The sequence below is a fragment of the Podarcis gaigeae genome, assembly GCF_964106915.1.
Source record: "Podarcis gaigeae genome assembly, chromosome: 4".
NCBI lineage: Eukaryota > Metazoa > Chordata > Lepidosauria > Squamata > Lacertidae > Podarcis > Podarcis gaigeae.
Genome location: NC_139677.1, coordinates 86,483,762 through 86,501,587, shown reverse-complemented (window position 1 = coordinate 86,501,587; position 17,826 = coordinate 86,483,762). Strand labels below are relative to the sequence as shown.

Genomic DNA, 17,826 nt, shown 5'->3' with positions numbered 1-17,826 from the left:
TGCAAGTTGTTGCATTTCTCAGCAACCTTCAAATGCCTGCAGGGTCTAGAGATGGGGGAACAGGCTGGATAGCAATTTATTATAGCAACATTGTTCCTACCAGACTATGTCACTAGCAAAACATAACTTCATCCAGGCTCAGCTTTATCAGCCAAGTGTTCAGCACCAAAAATCAACTTGAGAAATAAACAAACAAAACACTGTTTGCCATTTAAAAAAAAAAAATCCAAAAAGATGCATATGATTAAAATGTGAGGGCGATCTGGCTGCGACATCTGTCACCCCATTGATCGCCAGGGTTGATTCGGCTGATCTGGCTGGCTAGGCGGGTGTCCCCTTCCTCCCTCACCGCTCCATGTACGTCCCTCCCGAAGCTGCGCGCTCGGTGGAAGAGGACGACCATCCCAGATAGAAGGAGTGTACCGTTCTTCGGTCAAGGGTATACGATTAAAACAAGAACTTCAAGTATTCCAGTATTTTTATTCCCTGGCAAAGGAAGTTTTGGCCAGATACAGTAAGCCAAACTAGCATTGGCTTAGCTGCCACATCACACTGAGCTAAAATGATTGGGAGGAGCAAAGCAGATACAGGCTGGATAATTATAACGAAATAAAAAACTCTATGTAAAATTGCATAGACAAAGTTTCGTGCTCTACAGTGCCATCTGGTGTTGCATGTTTATAGTGCAGTTATAGCACTGTAACATGGCTAATGTAGCTGAGCCCACAGTCTTCTCCCTGGGAGCCAGCATGGCCATCCTAAGCCACGGTTTGGTGTAGCATTAGGTTTCAGCGTTACCATACGTTCATGCCTATTCCCAGGGTTCCATCAAACTCCAGCAGCAACACCCAAAAAAAAAATAAACCCAAGGAAGGAAAATGTAGGTGAAGGGTTAAGCAAAGGAGACAGTGTTCTCAGTGGGCACCAACTTTTTTTAGAGCTGTGGGCACATCTGGATTTTTGAGATAGTCTGTATATGATGCTGTCAGCAGCTCCCGGCTGGTTGCCCAGGAAATTATAAAGACAAAGAAAAGTTTCTGACAGTTCTTTTTTATTTCAATCTTTACAGAGAGAGGCTGTAGAACCTACCTACCTTCTTGGATAATGGTGTTGTCCTGAGTGAATCTCCACCCACCTTCTCTCCCACATCCTCGTCATCTCCTCTACGGGTGCTGCTGTGTGCCCTCTGTCTTTGAGCTCTTTGCTCTCCCATGATTTCCCAACTTTCCCTCTCATCTACCTCTGAGCTGTGACCTCCCGCAAACCAGTTGTTAATCTATACTGTCTTCTTCTTCCTCTTCCCTGGAAGAGTCAGGATGGGAAGGTGGTCTCCATCATGCCTCCTCTGCCCAGTCTCTGACAGCTGCCCTCTCTAGAAATTTCTCCTGCATCCTACAGATTAGTCCCCTTACAATCTACCCATTGAGAGAGAAGGAAGAAAAGTACGTGCAATGGTGCACAAACTCTTTGCTTTTCCAAAGGATCTGGGTAAAAGTCAGATCTGGTAGAAATGCCATATTTTTCGCTCCATAAGACGCACCGGACCATGAGACGCACCTAATTTTTAGAGAAGTAAAACAAGAAAAAAAATATTCTGAATGAAACAGTGGATGTATGATTTTTGTGGTACATGCTGTGGCCACAGACGTGTGATTTGATGGTGAGTTTGGGGTAGCCCAATGCAAAAATCCTGAGAATCCATGTGGATCCGTACTTTGTAACCACATTTTTGCGCCATTGCTGCCCCATGAAACAGTGGATGTGGGGGTTTTTTGGTGCAGGCTGTAGCCATGGACATGCTATGTGATCTGATGGTGAATTTCGGGTGACCCAATGCAAAAATCCTGAGGATCCATGTGGATCTGTGCTTTGTAATCTTGAGTCTTGAAAAGCACATAGAACTGAAAGAGTAAGTGGTTGTCCAAATGGAACCAGGAGCAGGGTAAGCACACTGGTTCACAAGGGCAGATTCACAAGGGCAGTCTCCGGCCCCACTGATATACACCTTAAACCTGCTGCCCTACCCCAACCTCATCCAGGTAAATAGCAGAAATGCAGGCATTGAAAGGGCAGTTCTGTAGGCTAGCCTCACCACTCACATCCCAACTGGTTAGCAGTTTCCTATTGCTCATTCAGACATTGACTGTTGGGGCAGTTCCATCTTCAACTCTGAGGGAGTCTTGTGCAAAGTCCTCCTCTTTTGTCGGACTTTGGCAATGGTGGTGGGTGGCAGTGCTCCGAGCAGCAGCAGGTGGCTAGGGGCTATGGTTTTCATTTCCAACAATGAAAATGGCAGCTAGGCCCAGGGGCCTTTAAAAAAAAAATGGTGGACCCAGGACAGGTGTCAGCAGTAGGCCCTACTAGGCTGTTGGGGCCTTGGCAGCTGCTGAAGGATGTTAGGTCCTGATGCCAGTTCTGTATCAATGGTACTGTGCTCACTTGAAATTACTGAACTTGTTGGCTCTATATCTATAGCAAAGAAGATCACCATACATAGTTATTCACCTCTTCTCATAGGCCTGAGTGTTTCTTGGCCCCCTAAGCCCAAGTTTGGCCAAGCTGAGATCTGGAACATGGGAAGAAATATCTTTAAGGAGGTGCAGACTGGCTTTCACTAATTACTGAGTAATTAAAACAAGCCCCAACACATTATTATTATTATTATTATTATTATTATTATTATTATTATTATTTAAAAATAAATAAAAATTCAGGGTTATATGTCACCTTGTAAGACTGGCACAATAAAACAGGAGAAATTAACACAAATCATACAACTCAATAAATCCAGACCAGCAATAGTTAAAATCAAAATATTGCATTCAGTACAGAGAGGCAAAAATGAAATATCCAGCAACTTATCTAGCAAAGCTCACTCCATCAATAAAAGCTCTAGTCTAAACCAACCCAAATGCCATTGCTCTGCCATGGTAGCTAATGCAACTTGAGTCTTCAAGCATACCTCTGATTACCATTTCCTACAGGATAAATATGGAGGGTTACCCATTGTTGACTTGTTCTAACTCTGGTCCACAGAATATACCATAAGAAATTTGTTAGTCTTGTTATAAAAGTTATTCTTTATCTAGAGAGATGGCACTAAAGCACTTGAGGAAAGTATTAATAAATCAGAATTGATTGGCACCATCTTGTGAACATGTGTGTGTGTGTGTGTGTGTGTGTGTTAAAATTTTGAATCCTGGTCTATACTGTTTCACTAAGATGATAAGGTGCTTCTTAGTCCAGTAGCCAAAATAGATTCGTCCAATTTTGTATGTCATATCCCCAGTGCTATTTTTCTTGAAAAATAGGTGCTAGAACTCACCATGAACGCCTCCCTTGTTCTCTTATAATAGCAATGGCTGGAACTGAGTTCTGGCTTAGAAAAAAAAGAAAAGCCCTGCATATCCCCAAGACTGTTGCTTATTATATTGCTTTTATTGATGGCACAAGTTTAACATCTTTTTTCTCCTTTCCATTATGTATTTTGCCAGTAGGGTTTCTGGGTCTTAAAATGTGAAAATGCTCAGGAAATTATGGCACCTGCAAACAGTTTATATTTCTTTATAGCAGCTGCCATGGAAAAGGAAAAGGAAAAGAGGCCAAGTATACTCTGCCTTGAACAGAAGGGGGAAACTGTGGGGATTCTGACATTTAAAAAGATTTATCCTGCTAAGATAATAGCGAAATGGCAGGCAGTTCACATGAATAAGGTCAGAGATCACTTTAATGCTTTCTCTTATGCTTGCAACGACAACAAAAAATCCTCTACGTAGCCATAAAATCATGGAATCATATAGAATTGATTCTCTAAGATGCCTCAGTGGGGGCTGAGCTCATTGTTTTAACGGTCTCCAAGATCTCTGCATTTAAAAATAGTGTTGCAGTTTTTACAATTTTAGAAAGCCTCTTCTCAACTGAGATTACCAGCTTGAAGTAATGTCTTGCCCAGGGGTGCCATTTTCAGAGGGCAACAAAACAGGTAAGTATTAGCATTGTGACATACTTTCAGTTAAGGGATCTGTAAAGGGAATGACACCCAAAAAGTGTCAGGAAACCAGAGCCCTGTGGTGCATTTTATCAGGACTAAAGCAACAGGTTGTTGTTGTTTTTTGCGGTTTTGTATTCAGGGCCAACCCTACCATTAGGCAGAATAAGATAGTTACCACAGGCAGTAGATGTTGGGGTGGTGTTTGAGGACAGAACTGTGTGCAACACATGGCCTGGCCTGTGTCCCTCAGTTGTGGTAGAGGACTCTGCCATGCTGCCATTATTGAAATAAGTTTCAATGGCTAGTTTAGTCAGCTTCTTTGTGCATAGGGTGCCATCTTGTCCCTTGTTTCAGGTGGCAGAATGTCTTGGGCTGGCTCTGATGGAAAAACCTTCACAATGTGCTACTGTTTTTAAAAACACATTCAGGACAATGCTTTTCCCCTAATTGAATTTTATCACCTTCTATGATATTTGCATTTTTTAAAAAAAAAAAATCCCTTCCAGTAGCACCTTAGAAACCAAGTAAGTTTGTTATTGGTATGAGCTTTTGTGTGCATGCACACTTCTTCAGATACCAGTGGATTGTAGAGGGTTCTTAGTTCTAAGATCCTTAGGTATAATGTCCAGGTTCTTGCATTTAGTCAGAAAGAAGATGCCAGTCTGTACCTGTGCAAGTTTCTTGGTGAAGTTGATGGACTTCCATTTCATACGGCTCAATATGGTGCCTTTCATAGTTATAGTTGCAGGTAGGTAGCCGTGTTGGTCTGCTGTAGTCGAAACAAAATTTAAAAATTCCTTCCAGTAGCACCTTAGAGACCAACTAAGTTTGTTATGGGTATGAGCTTTCGTGTGCATGCACACAAACTTAGTTGGTCTCTAAGGTGCTACTGGAAGGATTTTTAGTTATTATTATTATTATTATTATTATTATTATTATTATTATTATTATTTTGACCACGGCAGACCAACACGGCTACCTACCTGTAACCAAAGCTACTTGCTATAGCCCCCAATCATGGTTTCCACACTGAGGCTCTGGTGGACTCAGGAAAGCTCCATGTGTGCAGAAGCTTCCATTTTCAGTGGTGGGGAAGCTCTGCATGTCCAGGGAGAAAATCTATGTGGAGTTTCCCAGCACTGAAGCGGCAAGGCAGCTTCTACTTGCAAGGAGCTCTATCTTTGGACTGTGGCTGAGGGAACTACTCTGTGGGATTCAGTTCAAAGATTATGACTTCCCAATGTGCCTCTTTAAAAGCACTGAATTGAAGCTCACTGTCTTCCGTGATAGAGTTATGTACTGTAGTTCTAAATCACAAAATAAAACCTAACCAACTTAGCTGGGCCTACACAACCCTGGGTATTTCTGAGAGTTTTGTTTTAAGAAAAATATTTTCATTTTCCCCCATGAACCTTCTATAAGTTTCCTCCAGATGGGCAGATGCAAAATATTGTGCCAGAAGAACAATACTGTTTCGTTGCAAAGTGGACAGCAGCTTATTTTGATACACTGTGTTGCATCTTAATTATACAGCTATTTTTTTTTAAAAAGGCAGTGTGAAACAAAAGTGTTTTTTACATGGCCTGTTAGATATAGCAAGGAATGCAATGTGGTTAGATTCATAACCAATTTGAGCTTAATTTCAGAACAATGAGAGGCGCTTAAAAATCTCATTTACTTCATTCCTTTTTATTTCCATTTTTTTTTCTTATTGTGCTGTGAAATTGTCTATGGATATGGCTAATAACCCTACTAAATAACCCTCTCATGATTAGCTTTTATAGGGTTTTTTAATTGTTATTTTAGGACTATCAACAGCAATTTGCACGTTCCTCAAAAAAGTAAGTGGAAAAGTTTTATTCTTCCTGATCCATAATGGTGAATTTTGGCCAGGGTGAGTAATTCCCCCCCACCCACCACCCACCCACCCCGTGATGGATTTTGCTTTATCTTTCTTTTAAGCGGCATGGGAATCTCCATCTCAAGTAAATCTGGAAATTTCTCAATTAACAGATAATTTCTCTAAATAGGCAGAGGACATATCCTGGTACTATAAGGCATTAGAATAAGATTTGTAGACATTCAGGGCAGCATCCAATATTTCTGTTCAGGTAGTGCAAGGTGAGAGCCATTGTGGTGCAGTGGTTAGAGTGTCGGACTAGGGCCTGGGAGACCAGAGTTCAAATCCCCACTTACAGTTACTGCCTCCCAGCCTAACTTACCAGTTACATCTTCCTTCCATCATGCATGTGGTTTCCAAGCAACCACCTACCCAAGCAGTGACTAAACCCAGACCTGTTAAGTTTCAGGAATCTGGTGGCCTCATGTGTCATCAGCCCATGCCCTGGGATATAACTAAAGAATGAAGGAAGCACACCATCCCATCTCCAGAGCCAGTGTGGACAACATGAGAATAAACAGCATTAATTTAAAATAGCTTCATATTTATGCATGGCTGCAAAGGGGGGACGGGATAAAATAAAACAAGGATCTGCTGACACATGTAGCACAATTTATTTCCTCTTAGTAGGAGCAGTTGTTGCATATTATTAAATATGTGTGTTTATTTTTTTTTATTTATATCCCACCTTTCATCCAATGCTTTCAAGGCAGTGTACATTATTCTTCTCATCCCATTCCCTTACAATCATCCTTACAGCAACCCTGTGATGTAACTCAATCTGGAAGATAGAGACTGACCCAAGGTCACCAAGGGAGCTTCATGGCTGAGTGGAGACTTTCCAGACCCAGTCCATCCCTCTAACCACTACACTCGTCTTATGACACCTTACGGAATAATATAAGGAAAGGACAGAACCATGCCCCAATAAGCTTACAGTCTGCATTAAGATCATTTGAGGACAGTTCTCTGTTACAGTGGTACCTTGGCTTCGGAAATCAAACGTTTCAATTCTTCTTCCTTTTCGAACACCCCCATTTTCTCTATTGAATTTGCAGACCGCCCTTTGTGCCTCTGTTCTCGAACGTTTCAGAAGTCGAACCGTCTTCTGGAACAGATTACGTTCAAAAACCGAGGTACCACTGTATCTATACCTTGCAGCCACTGTGTCATAAAATCACAGAACTGTAGAGTTGGAAGGGACGACACGAGTCACCTAGTCCAACCCCCTAAAATGCAGGGGGGGGTTGCCCAAAGTGGGGCTCAAACCCACAACCCTGAGATTAAGAGTCTCATTCGCCACGATCTATGCAGGGGGTCCTCAATTTATAAAAAATAAGAAGTGGGGAGAACAAGGGGTGGTGACACGTTCTTGTCAGCACAAGGATTTATGCTTGGGCAATGGAACTCCTCCCTCTGCACATGCCCCACACCCTCCCCAAATCTGCCCAAGCTTGATGGAAAACGCAGAGTAGATTTAGGGGGCATACAGGAGGAGAGTTAGAAGTGCCATCCTTGTGCTGACAGAATGAGTAACTTGGTGCTATACTGGATGCAGCCCCTTATATACAAAGTAGCATTTTGTTTTGACTTTCAGCGTGATGGAAAGAGAGGTTGAAATCTTCAAGAAAAAACACCCCATGAATAGTATTTCGCTGGAAATACTCAAGGGAAGGGAAGGTGTGGGTTGAGGTACTAACTGGAAACAAAACTGTTGTCATCTAAATGATTAATTGGAAATCCATAATAAATATCTCTAGTTCAAAAGCAGTTGCTTCCTGGAACAAAGGAAGCAAATGAACAATTTCAGTCCAGCCTTGCTCTTTTTCCTCTCCCTCTTGATCACAAACCATATTTAGAGCACTTGTATAAAATTACATTTGTCAGATTGCCTGAGAAGCGTAGCCCCAAAGGCTTTGTCCACAAAAAAGCAGAGTGTTATCGCTAACACCACAGCCTGTATTCCTGTATTTTGAGTTCCAGGGACAGACAAGTAATTACATTATCTGTATTCACTATCTAATACAAATTTAACAGCCACTGAAATGAGGCTCAGGTCAATTCTGTTAAGAGACAGTTGTGAAACCTCATAATTAGTTGGCAAGGATCTGTGTAACAACCCCCCCCCCCAAAAAAAAAATGTGCATGAAAGGCAGTAAAGGACAAAATGTGTTTCCAAAACAGCTGACCCATAAAGATGCTCTCCTTATGTACAGGGTGGTCCACAGTAATGAGTTGGCATCATCAGGGCAAAGGTATAACCAGTACAGCTGTCACGGCCCAAGAGCCCCCTCTATCAGGGGAAGAGTTCTACAAGATGGAAGATGGCAAGGACTAGGAGCAAAACCACCTAAGGACATATCCTCCATAGTAATTCTCCCACTAGAGCAGCATTTCCCAAACTTGGGTCTCCAGCTGGTTTTGGACTACAACTCCTGTCATCCCTAGCTAGCAGGACCAGTGGTTGGGGTTGATGGGAACTGTAGTCTAAAAACAGCTAGAGACTCAAGTTTGGGAAACCCTGCACTAGAGCATGGATGGAGAACATGTGCCCCCCCCCGGACTATATAGCTCCCACCTTTTCTGACCATGGGCCATTCTGGCTGTGCCGATGGGAGCTCAATCATAGAATTGTAGAGTTGGAAGGGATCTTGAGGATCATCTAGTAGTCCAAAGCTCCGTGCAATTCTGGAATCTCAACTAGGTGTACACAACGGATAGCCAACAACAGGTGGAGGACAATACACACTCCCCATGCCTGCACTGGAGGAGCCACAAGGGAAAAGTGGTGCCTCCATCCTGTACCTTGCCCTATTCTCCTGATTCCAATAACTCATCTCCAGGACACTGGCAAGTCAGTAGGGCACTTTGCCATGTCCATGAGGCAGCAGGAGACTTCAGGCTGAAGCATGCACCCTTTAATAGGGTGCAGCCCGTTTTAGCCCACATAGTCCTCCACCATCTACTGATGCTCACCGTTGGCTCCAAAATCTCACAGGAATAACACCCCAAACTCTTTACTTACTGGTTTGTTTTTAATCTATCCTTACCTTTTAATCAGGCCTGTGGTGAGCTGTCCATGGTACTGACCAGTTGAAGAGTACCCTGGCCTGTTGCTTAACCCATATCAGAATGCCCTTATAGGCTTCAGCCTGGAAACTTTGATTTAAATGAGGAGCCTTCCAACTCCTTGTGGGCCACAAAACACATACATCCAAAATAAGTTTCTGGATTTGAGAGCTCCTTTGCTTATCTGCAACAGCTTCAATTCTAAGCTTTAATCTCAGCAAAATACAGTCACTGACAGAGGATGAAATCACTGCCTTGCATGTTTACATGTTGCATCATGGCCAACATTTTTATTAAGCAAGGTCAGTTTGCTTTAAACCTGCTGTTCAGTGTCTACTGGGCATTAGATAGCATCAGACAATGTGGTGCCATGGAAATTCTATCAAGAGCCTCTTGATAGATTTCAAGATTTCAAGAGCCTCTGCTAAAGGAGCTATCTGATTCCCATTGTTAGCAACCCTGTGTTTCCAAAAAATTAAGTTCAGTTTTGTTTGGAATTCATTGATACATCAGTGACACCCCGAGGGAACCTTTGCCTGGTCTCCTCTGTGGGTGGAGCAGGGATGGATCTTGGAGCCCTGGTGCATGTTGATGACATCATGCATGGATGCCAGGGTCCAGAAGCCTCTAGCCAAGTCTAGGGCAGTTTGTTGCAATATGAAGCCCAATGGTGTCAGGTAAGTGCTCTGTTTTGAATTCCACCGTTATCCTAAATTCCATGAAGCAATCTCCCTTAGATATCTGGTGGTGAGTTCTCTCTAGTGACACTGCCTCTAACATAATATCATAAACAATAAGGTAGCCTAATCATCTGGACATAATCCACTTAGAATTAAGCACATTTTAAGTTTCATTGTTTTTAATGGGAGTGCTTGAATCCCTTCTATTGGAATCAATATGTTTTAACTTTGGTTGAATTGCGCATCATACAGTTGTAAAAAGAAGTAGAGATTCGCACAAAAGCGGGGAGGGGGGCCCTGATCTTGCATTTTGTACACCTATTTAATTCACACTTTACCACCAGACTTTAATGCTAGTACAAGACCTGACTATTTCAGCTCGAGGGAACTGAAATTTAATACTCGTATTTTGTACAACAAACAATCATGCCTCTCTGGCTGCTAAAGAAATTGAATCAAGGGTCTTTTTCCTTTTTACTATCTGTTATAAACTGTAGGGGAAAGGATGCACACAATCTAAATTCTATATCCTGGCTGCACTTTATCACCACATTGAAAATATGTGAATAGCTCCTTCTCTCTTTTTTTATCGGTTTACAAAATCATATTATCCTTACTTAAGCACCGTGCAATAAAGCTGCCCTCTATTGGAAAAAAATGCATTTTCCCTCCCCAAATTTGTTTGCCAGCATGCTTCTTCCTCCCCGCAGGTGTGTTATAATATGCAAATGAGAGGTTTATTTAGTGTGTGGATAAAAGAGCTTTTTAAGTCCTCGTTCCTTCTAACATCTTAACGGCTATGCAGTTTCTTACAAAATATGTTTTATCGTTTCAAGAAATGCTGTTAACCTCGCAGTTTTAAAACTGAATGAACAAGGCCTCTTGGACAAATTGAAAAACAAATGGTGGTACGACAAAGGAGAATGTGGCAGCGGGGGAGGTGACTCCAAGGTTAGCCTCAATGTCACCAAAGCGGGTAAACAGTATGTAGAGTAATTGGTGCATCTGCTGGGGCTCTTTCCTTCCTTGCCACGAAATCCTTGACGGCATTGATAAAAAAGCGAAAAACCAACATCCAGATGTGTGCAATTACTGTCAAAGCAAAAATATTTGCATCCTTGTTTTGAGTCTCAAGCCCAACATATTGGCCTGGGAATCCAAATCGTCATTTTGCATTTCATACCTGGAATCTCTACATATTAAAAAATCAAAACAGACTTGACGCAAAAGTTGGTAGGGATAAAGCAGCTTGGTGAACATGCAGCGGAAGACATTAGCACAGCACAGCAGACAATATCACAAGAGCCCAACTAGCTCCCTGTCTCTCCAGGTGAATGACTTAGGCTGCTTGTCCATCACTAACTGGTTTTTACTGGAGCTGGAGGTTGGTGGGCCAACTTACTTTGTTTCATTTACTAGCTCCTCCCAAAAGAGTAGAAGGCAGCAAACACACAGGCCAGAAAGCAATTACAAAAATTATTAAATCAGTGGTAGCACAAATGCAGACTGGGGAAGATCTCTCCTTAAACGGCTTCTTGGAAGAGGAAGGTTTTCAGTAGGCCACAGAGACAGCCCCGGTCTTCCACTGAAAAAGAAAGTCTCCATGGCTACAGTCACTACTTCATCCAAAAAAACTCTCTTTAACTCTTGGGTGGGTGGCAACTAGCAGGCCAGCTAGTTGCAGGGGCCAGACTTTGCCTGGATGGCCTCATTTCTATGATTTCCCTTTAGGGCACACCAACACAAAAGTGGATTTATTGTTGTGGTTTCTGCAAACAAAACCTGGGAACCAAAGCTCTGGTGTACAAGTTGTCCCCTGAACACTAGCACTGGGACATAATTGGGGGGGGTAATGTTTTTGTTTGTTAGTATGCTGTGTTATTTTTGTGCCTTGATATATAAACCACTTTGTGATCCTTGGATGAAGGGCAGTATAGACATTTAAGAAATTAATAAATTGATCTTGATTTTATGATCCACTCTACCTGCTCAAAGGGTCATTCATATAAACATATAAACATCATATAAACATCATGTGATTGCAGGTGCTTCAATAATAATAATAATAATAATAATAATAATAATAATAATAATAATAATAATAATATATAATGTATACCCTGCCCATCTGGCAGGGTATATTATATTATCTTTATATTATCTATATTTATCAATCACATTTATACCCCACCCTTCCCCCAAATAACCCATTGGCTTATTCCATGTTGTCTTTCGATGGAGGCACTTAAAAGCTGAAAGAAGCCCAGTGCCACCCAAAGGAATGGCCTGATTCAGTAGGGTTTTGATTTATAGACCAGGGGACACACACAACATACTGTGCTCTAATCACAGCTTTCTAATATTTTTTTAATGAAATTTGTAGGCCACTCTCCATCACCAAAGGATCCCATCCATAACATAAACATCACGATGCAACGAAATTAAATAAAGATCAGTTTAAAAGTATAGCAGCAATCAGTGCAGCATAAAATAACGTTCAGGTGTCAGCCATCTTTACCGACTTCCTCTAAACACCCAGCAGAATAATCAGGTCTTTAGTCGGTGATATAAAAACTATCAAGGGTGTTGTCATCCATACCTTCCATGGAGAGGGAGGCAGCTATAACCTCCCTGCTTACTGAAATATACAACGATAGGGAGGCCCATACATATTGGTGTGCATTGTGAGCCTAAACAGATTTACACTGAAACAGATCCTACTCAGCCTCATGGAACCTACTTCCCAGATTTGGTCTGCCGCCTAAATTGTTCAGTTGATATTTTGCTCAAATGTCAGGCTAGGTGAGTTTGAGGACAAAGGATAGTCAATCTGGTAATCAGGTGCTTCCTTGTTTCGACACTAAATTGGTCGGCCACTGAATGTCGGTGAAAGCCAATAGTTTTGGGTTCACAGTAATTGCACACAATTTTTTCCCAAGCCTTCCCCAGCAGTATGTGCCCATTACCTGAAGCGATGGAGCAGGTCCCAGTCGTATGTCTGTCTCTAACCCTGTGCACGACATAAGCAGCCTCTGTGGCCTCCGCTCCGTCACTTTGCAATGCGATTCTATGTAGTTTTACTTGAATAACATAAAATAACATATATAATGTTATTTATGTTATTTCCCACGTGAAGAACTCCTGTAAACCTTGCCGTTCTGAAACTCAGTGAGGCAGGCGTCTTAGACAAGCTGAAAAACAAATGGTGGTACGATAAAGGGGAATGTGGACCCAAGGACTCTGGAAGCAAGGTCAGTCGCTGCAGTTCGGGACCCGCTATTGTGTTCACGAGGGAGCTAATGTTCACGTAGGAATGGAAATAAATGAGCTATTGAACAGGCACCGTGCAGAAGGCGCTTATCCTTTCCTTCCCAACCCCAGGGGGGCAAGATGAAGTAGTCGCTTGGATTCGTAAACCCTGCATGAGAAAGGCAACACATGGTCAAAGCATTAATTAATTGAAAGCCCTTCAACACCAGCTTCATCCCAGGCATGTCCCCAAATGCCAAACCCTTAACTAAAAAAAAATAAAAATGCTCTGATTTATACAAGGCATGGTGGCGCCTCAGTTATGGAGCACTCACTGAACATGCTTTTCTAAAAGGTCTTCTGTTGATGGACTTACAGTCATAGAATTGTAGAGTTAGAAGGGAGTCTGAGGATTATCTAGTCCAACCCCCTGCAATGCAGGAATATACAGGAATCGCGCCTGCAGCCTTGGCGTTATCAGCACCATGCTCTAACCAAGTTGAACCACTTAGGTTCAGAATGGTCCTGTTGATCAGTCTTAGAAATGATAGCAAGATCTGAAGATGATATTGCATTGTGTTATATTTAATATACTGTAACCATGATCATGTCTGGTGGACCTTCACCTCACCAACATCTGGCAGTACCTCCATGTCAACTTGACTCCTGCCACTCCACGTTTTAAAAAGGAAGGCCATCTCTCTTGATGGTGTTTTGCAAATCTAAAAAGTTTGGAGGCAGATTAAAATGTTACGTTCCTCGCCCATCCCATCCCCCCCACCGAAACATGAACAACATGGAAAGATGTTCATCCTACACCTGCCCAGCCATTAGTTGGAACATTGAATAATGCATCTTTAAATTAAACTATTTCAGCAACTGAACTCAGCACTCATCATGGTGTGCGAATTCCACATAGCTCAGAATTAAAAAAAAATCAAGTCTTACTCTCAGCCCATTTTTTTAAAAGTGTTTATTACTACAGGCATGCCTGGATAAATTGCTTAATTAGGAGTATAGCAATGGGCGGTATAATGTCAAATCGTTTTTTTAAAAAAGTCTAAAGTATTATGATGTACAATTACATGCATCTTTCTGAAATCCTGAAATGTCAAGTGTGCAGTCTCATGTTCATGCCATTCGCTCATTCAAATCGACAGTGAATTGTGGCCGCATGAACTCGCAGGATGGAAAGCATCCACCAATTTGAAATGCTTACTTAACACTAACAATTTACCACATCAGCACTGCAGTCCCTTAGTGAGAAGAGGTCATAGCTCATTGGCAGAGCATCTCTTTTGCATGCAGAAGATCCCATGTTAAATCTCTGCCATGGTAGGACTAAGAGAGAGTCCTGTCTGAAACACCTGAGCACGGCCAATCAGTGCAGAACACTGACTTAGGCGGACCAAAAGTATGAATCAATACAAGGCAGCTTCCTCTGATAGTAACTATAAGTACTTTAAACAACAACCTTGAGAAAACCAGGCAAGCCAGTAGTCCCAATGCAGAGAGTGCTGCTACGCTTGTTTGTGGACTTGTGATGCAGCAAGACTGTTCCCTGAATTTCCAACGCTCCAGGCCCCTCTCCCTCTCCACCATACTGCAATTGCTTCCCAAACTAGGCAACTTTCTCCTTTAACAGTATAGTAGGAAGTGCGAAGGCTGTTCTTCATGAGGAAAGACTCATTTGTCTCCTAGCTCACATCCTACATGAACCTCAGGAGGTGTGACAGGAAATTTGTTTGCCTGAATTTTAAAAAGTGATTTAAATGTAACAGAAATTTAGCCTTTTATTTAACCAGCAGTTGGAAGACCGGTCTGGTGTTTTCTTTTCCAAATAAATATATCGGAGCATATTTATCCTAAAAGGAGCCATGCCATAGATCACTTAGGCTACTTAATGATCCTCTAATGACCCCATGTTCAGGCCACCATTAAACGTCGAGTCGAGAGAGGATAGATATGCTTTATTGACGCTGCGGTTAATAGTGGTAGACTATTTCACCGCCGTTCATTACCGAGGGGCTAATTGCATCCGAAAGTATTGGTTAAGCACATGTAATCTTTCGTAGCATTTTGCTTCTGAAAACAAATTGTTTGCTTATATACGTATGTTTGTTTTGCGAGCCAGGGCAGGCCAGTTATCTCGGAAGACGTTTGTCAGTGCCTGTCCTCCCCTCCTCCCTTTCCCCGTGTATTTCAATGAAGCCGTCGCTTATGCCTCCGTACTTGTACTGTACTGTTTTGTTTGTTTGCTCTCTGGCCGCCTTGCGCCTCTGATCTGACACGCACACCCCTTTTTGTTTCCCCAGGACAAGACGAGCGCCCTGAGTCTCAGCAATGTTGCGGGTGTCTTCTACATTCTGGTTGGAGGCCTGGGCCTGGCTATGCTGGTGGCTTTGATAGAGTTCTGTTACAAATCCAGGGCAGAGGCGAAGAGAATGAAGGTGGCAAAGAGTGCACAGACTTTTAATCCAACTTCCTCGCAGAATACCCAGAATTTAGCAACTTATAGAGAAGGTTACAACGTATATGGAACCGAGAGTGTTAAAATTTAGGGGTAGGACTTAGGGCCCTACTACAGTGAGTGGCTGGTGCATCATCATCTTGTCATGCGGTCTTGTGCCCTGTCTGTCCAGTGGTGGTAACTGCTTGCTTATCGAGAGAGCTTCCTCTTTTGGAAAAACAAACAAACGGTTCGGTTAATTTTGGCTGCAGATGTTTAGTATACTTTCCTATATGTTGCTAATAGACATCTGCATTGCAAGGGGTGGTTTTTTTGGTGCTTTTTTATTTAAAAAAATGCATCAAGATATATATAGAGAGAGATAGAAATATATTGGATACAATGGGTTTTAAATATATATATTTTAAAAATCTGCAGGGATGTCTACAGCCGCCCAGAGTGACTGGGGAAACCCAGCCAGATGGGTGGGGTATAAATAATAAATTATTATTATTATTATTATTATTATTATTATTATTATTATTTGAAATTTTAGATTTCATGGTGAACATTTATATTTCTGGATGAAGGATGAGGCCAAGCAAGATCCTAGGCAGACATAAGAGAAGATGGCTTTTCCAAAAATAATTCTAGGTGCTTTATATATGAAGGAGGATCAAGACTCAGGCTTGGTGCACCTGGTTTTGAGGAAGTCGCTTTCTTCTGTTCTTGGATGTTCTCTGTTGATAGTCTGTTTAGTGAGTTCTGGCGCAATCCTTTCCCTACTTGTTTGGGAATACGTTCCATTGGAATAAGTTTGTAACAAATTTGAGGCAGGTGATGCCTCAGGATGTGGTGACCGCCTCTTCATCGGATGGCTTTAAAAGATTAGGCAAATTCACAGAGGATAAATCTATCAAAGGCTACTGGTCAATAAGGCTGTATGCAGCCTCCAGGATCAGAGATAGCATGGTTCTGAAGACCAGCTGCTTGGGAGCAGCAACAGGAGAAGGCTAATGTCTCCATGCTGTGCTTGTACATATCCCAAGGGGCAACCGATTAATAAGGGAAATAGCATGCTGGACTAAATGAACCTTTGCTCTGGTCCACATGGACCATTGCTTTGATCCAGCAGGGCTTCACAATGTTTTTCTTTTAAAAAACAAAAACATCTCCTTAATACATGTGGCTTACTTCTGAGTCTACATGCATATGATTGTGCTGCTAGTTAGTTTTACTGCATTTGCAAGAAGACAAATCCAACGAGCTGAAACTGATGTGCCTCGCAGCATGCAGTTTGGAAGGCCACGGCAAAATTCTTCAGTACAGGGTGACAAGCAAAACTGCAGTTTTTGCTCATGGAAAAAGAGTGCCCTGTTTGTCACAAGCAGAGAGCTACGCAGGACTGAAGGAAAGAGAGTGGCTGCTCTTAGGAAAGCATACAGGTGCACTGATTGTCTTCTTTCTTACCCCCCTTCATCTTTGAGCCATAAATATTTATAAAACTGTAGTAAGGTACAAATGCTCAAATCCTACGTACACATTCAGCTGGAAATACGTTCCATTGAAGTCAATGGGGCTTACTTCCAAGTAGTTGTGCATAGTAGGATGCTGATCATCAGAAGGTCCCAGGGCAGGTTACAACAATTTAAAATTCAGGATTTAAACAGTTAAAGCAAATCACAGGAATAGGATGGGTCCTAAAACACACACATCTCAGTACAGTCATACCCTGGCTCCCAAACGCCTTGGGAGTCGAACGTTCCAGCTCCCAAACGCTTGAAAACTGGAAGTGATTGTTCTGGTTTTTGAACATTCTTTTGGAAGCCGGACGTCCGACGGTGCTTCAGTGGCTTCCGATTGGCTGCAGGAGCTTCCTGCAGCTAATCAGAAGCCGCGCTTTGGAAGGCAAACATTTCGGAAGTCGAACGGACTTCCGGAACAGATTCTCTTCGACTTCTGAGGTATGACTGTACACTTTAATAATACCCACAACACCAGTGATATGGCAATTAAAAAAAACAAACAAACACAGAACAAATAAAGCTTAGGTGTAAGCTTGTAATTGTTAAGCATTTTATTTTGCCACCTCAGACTTTTAAAAGAAAGGCATTCTATTTATTATTTTTATTCTTATTCATGCAGTGCTGGCGTGCATGGCACTGCACAACAGGCAAAGTGTGCCTGTCAAATAGCAGGCCCCTGCCCCAAGGAGACTGCAGCCAAAAGGCACAGCCGATACACAACAGAACCATACAATGCAGAACAAACACAGTATGACCAGAGATTGGCGTGTGGTCACTGTAGCTGGAGAGCACCGAGAAATAGGTGGGTTTCCAGGAGAGGGGCGAAGAAGACGTGGGAGGGGGCTTGGAGCACATGGAGTGGGAAAGTATAGATTCCCTTTCCGAAAAGGTTTCCTTGCCCATTTGTCTGTTACCTTTTGTTCCTGCCAGAAACAATTTAAGAGGGAACGTAGCTTTCAAAA

The 17,826-nt window shown here is 42.3% G+C and overlaps 1 protein-coding gene across 7 annotated transcripts in view; it reads left to right on the top strand.

The window, feature by feature from the left end:
* Window positions 1-17,826, top strand: part of GRIA4 (glutamate ionotropic receptor AMPA type subunit 4) — a 232,997-nt gene that overhangs the window by 211,526 nt on the left and 3,645 nt on the right. For 2 of the 7 annotated variants that reach the window (XM_083736359.1, XM_083736361.1), the window contains exons 14-15: window positions 12,777-12,891; window positions 15,205-15,339. In XM_083736359.1, coding sequence (XP_083592485.1) covers window positions 12,777-12,891; window positions 15,205-15,339 — 250 coding nt within the window. Of the gene's footprint in view, window positions 1-10,476; window positions 10,592-12,776; window positions 12,892-15,204; window positions 15,476-17,826 lie in introns of those variants that run through there. The other 5 variants (XM_083736358.1, XM_083736360.1, XR_014563572.1 and 2 more) reach the window with 4 other exon arrangements.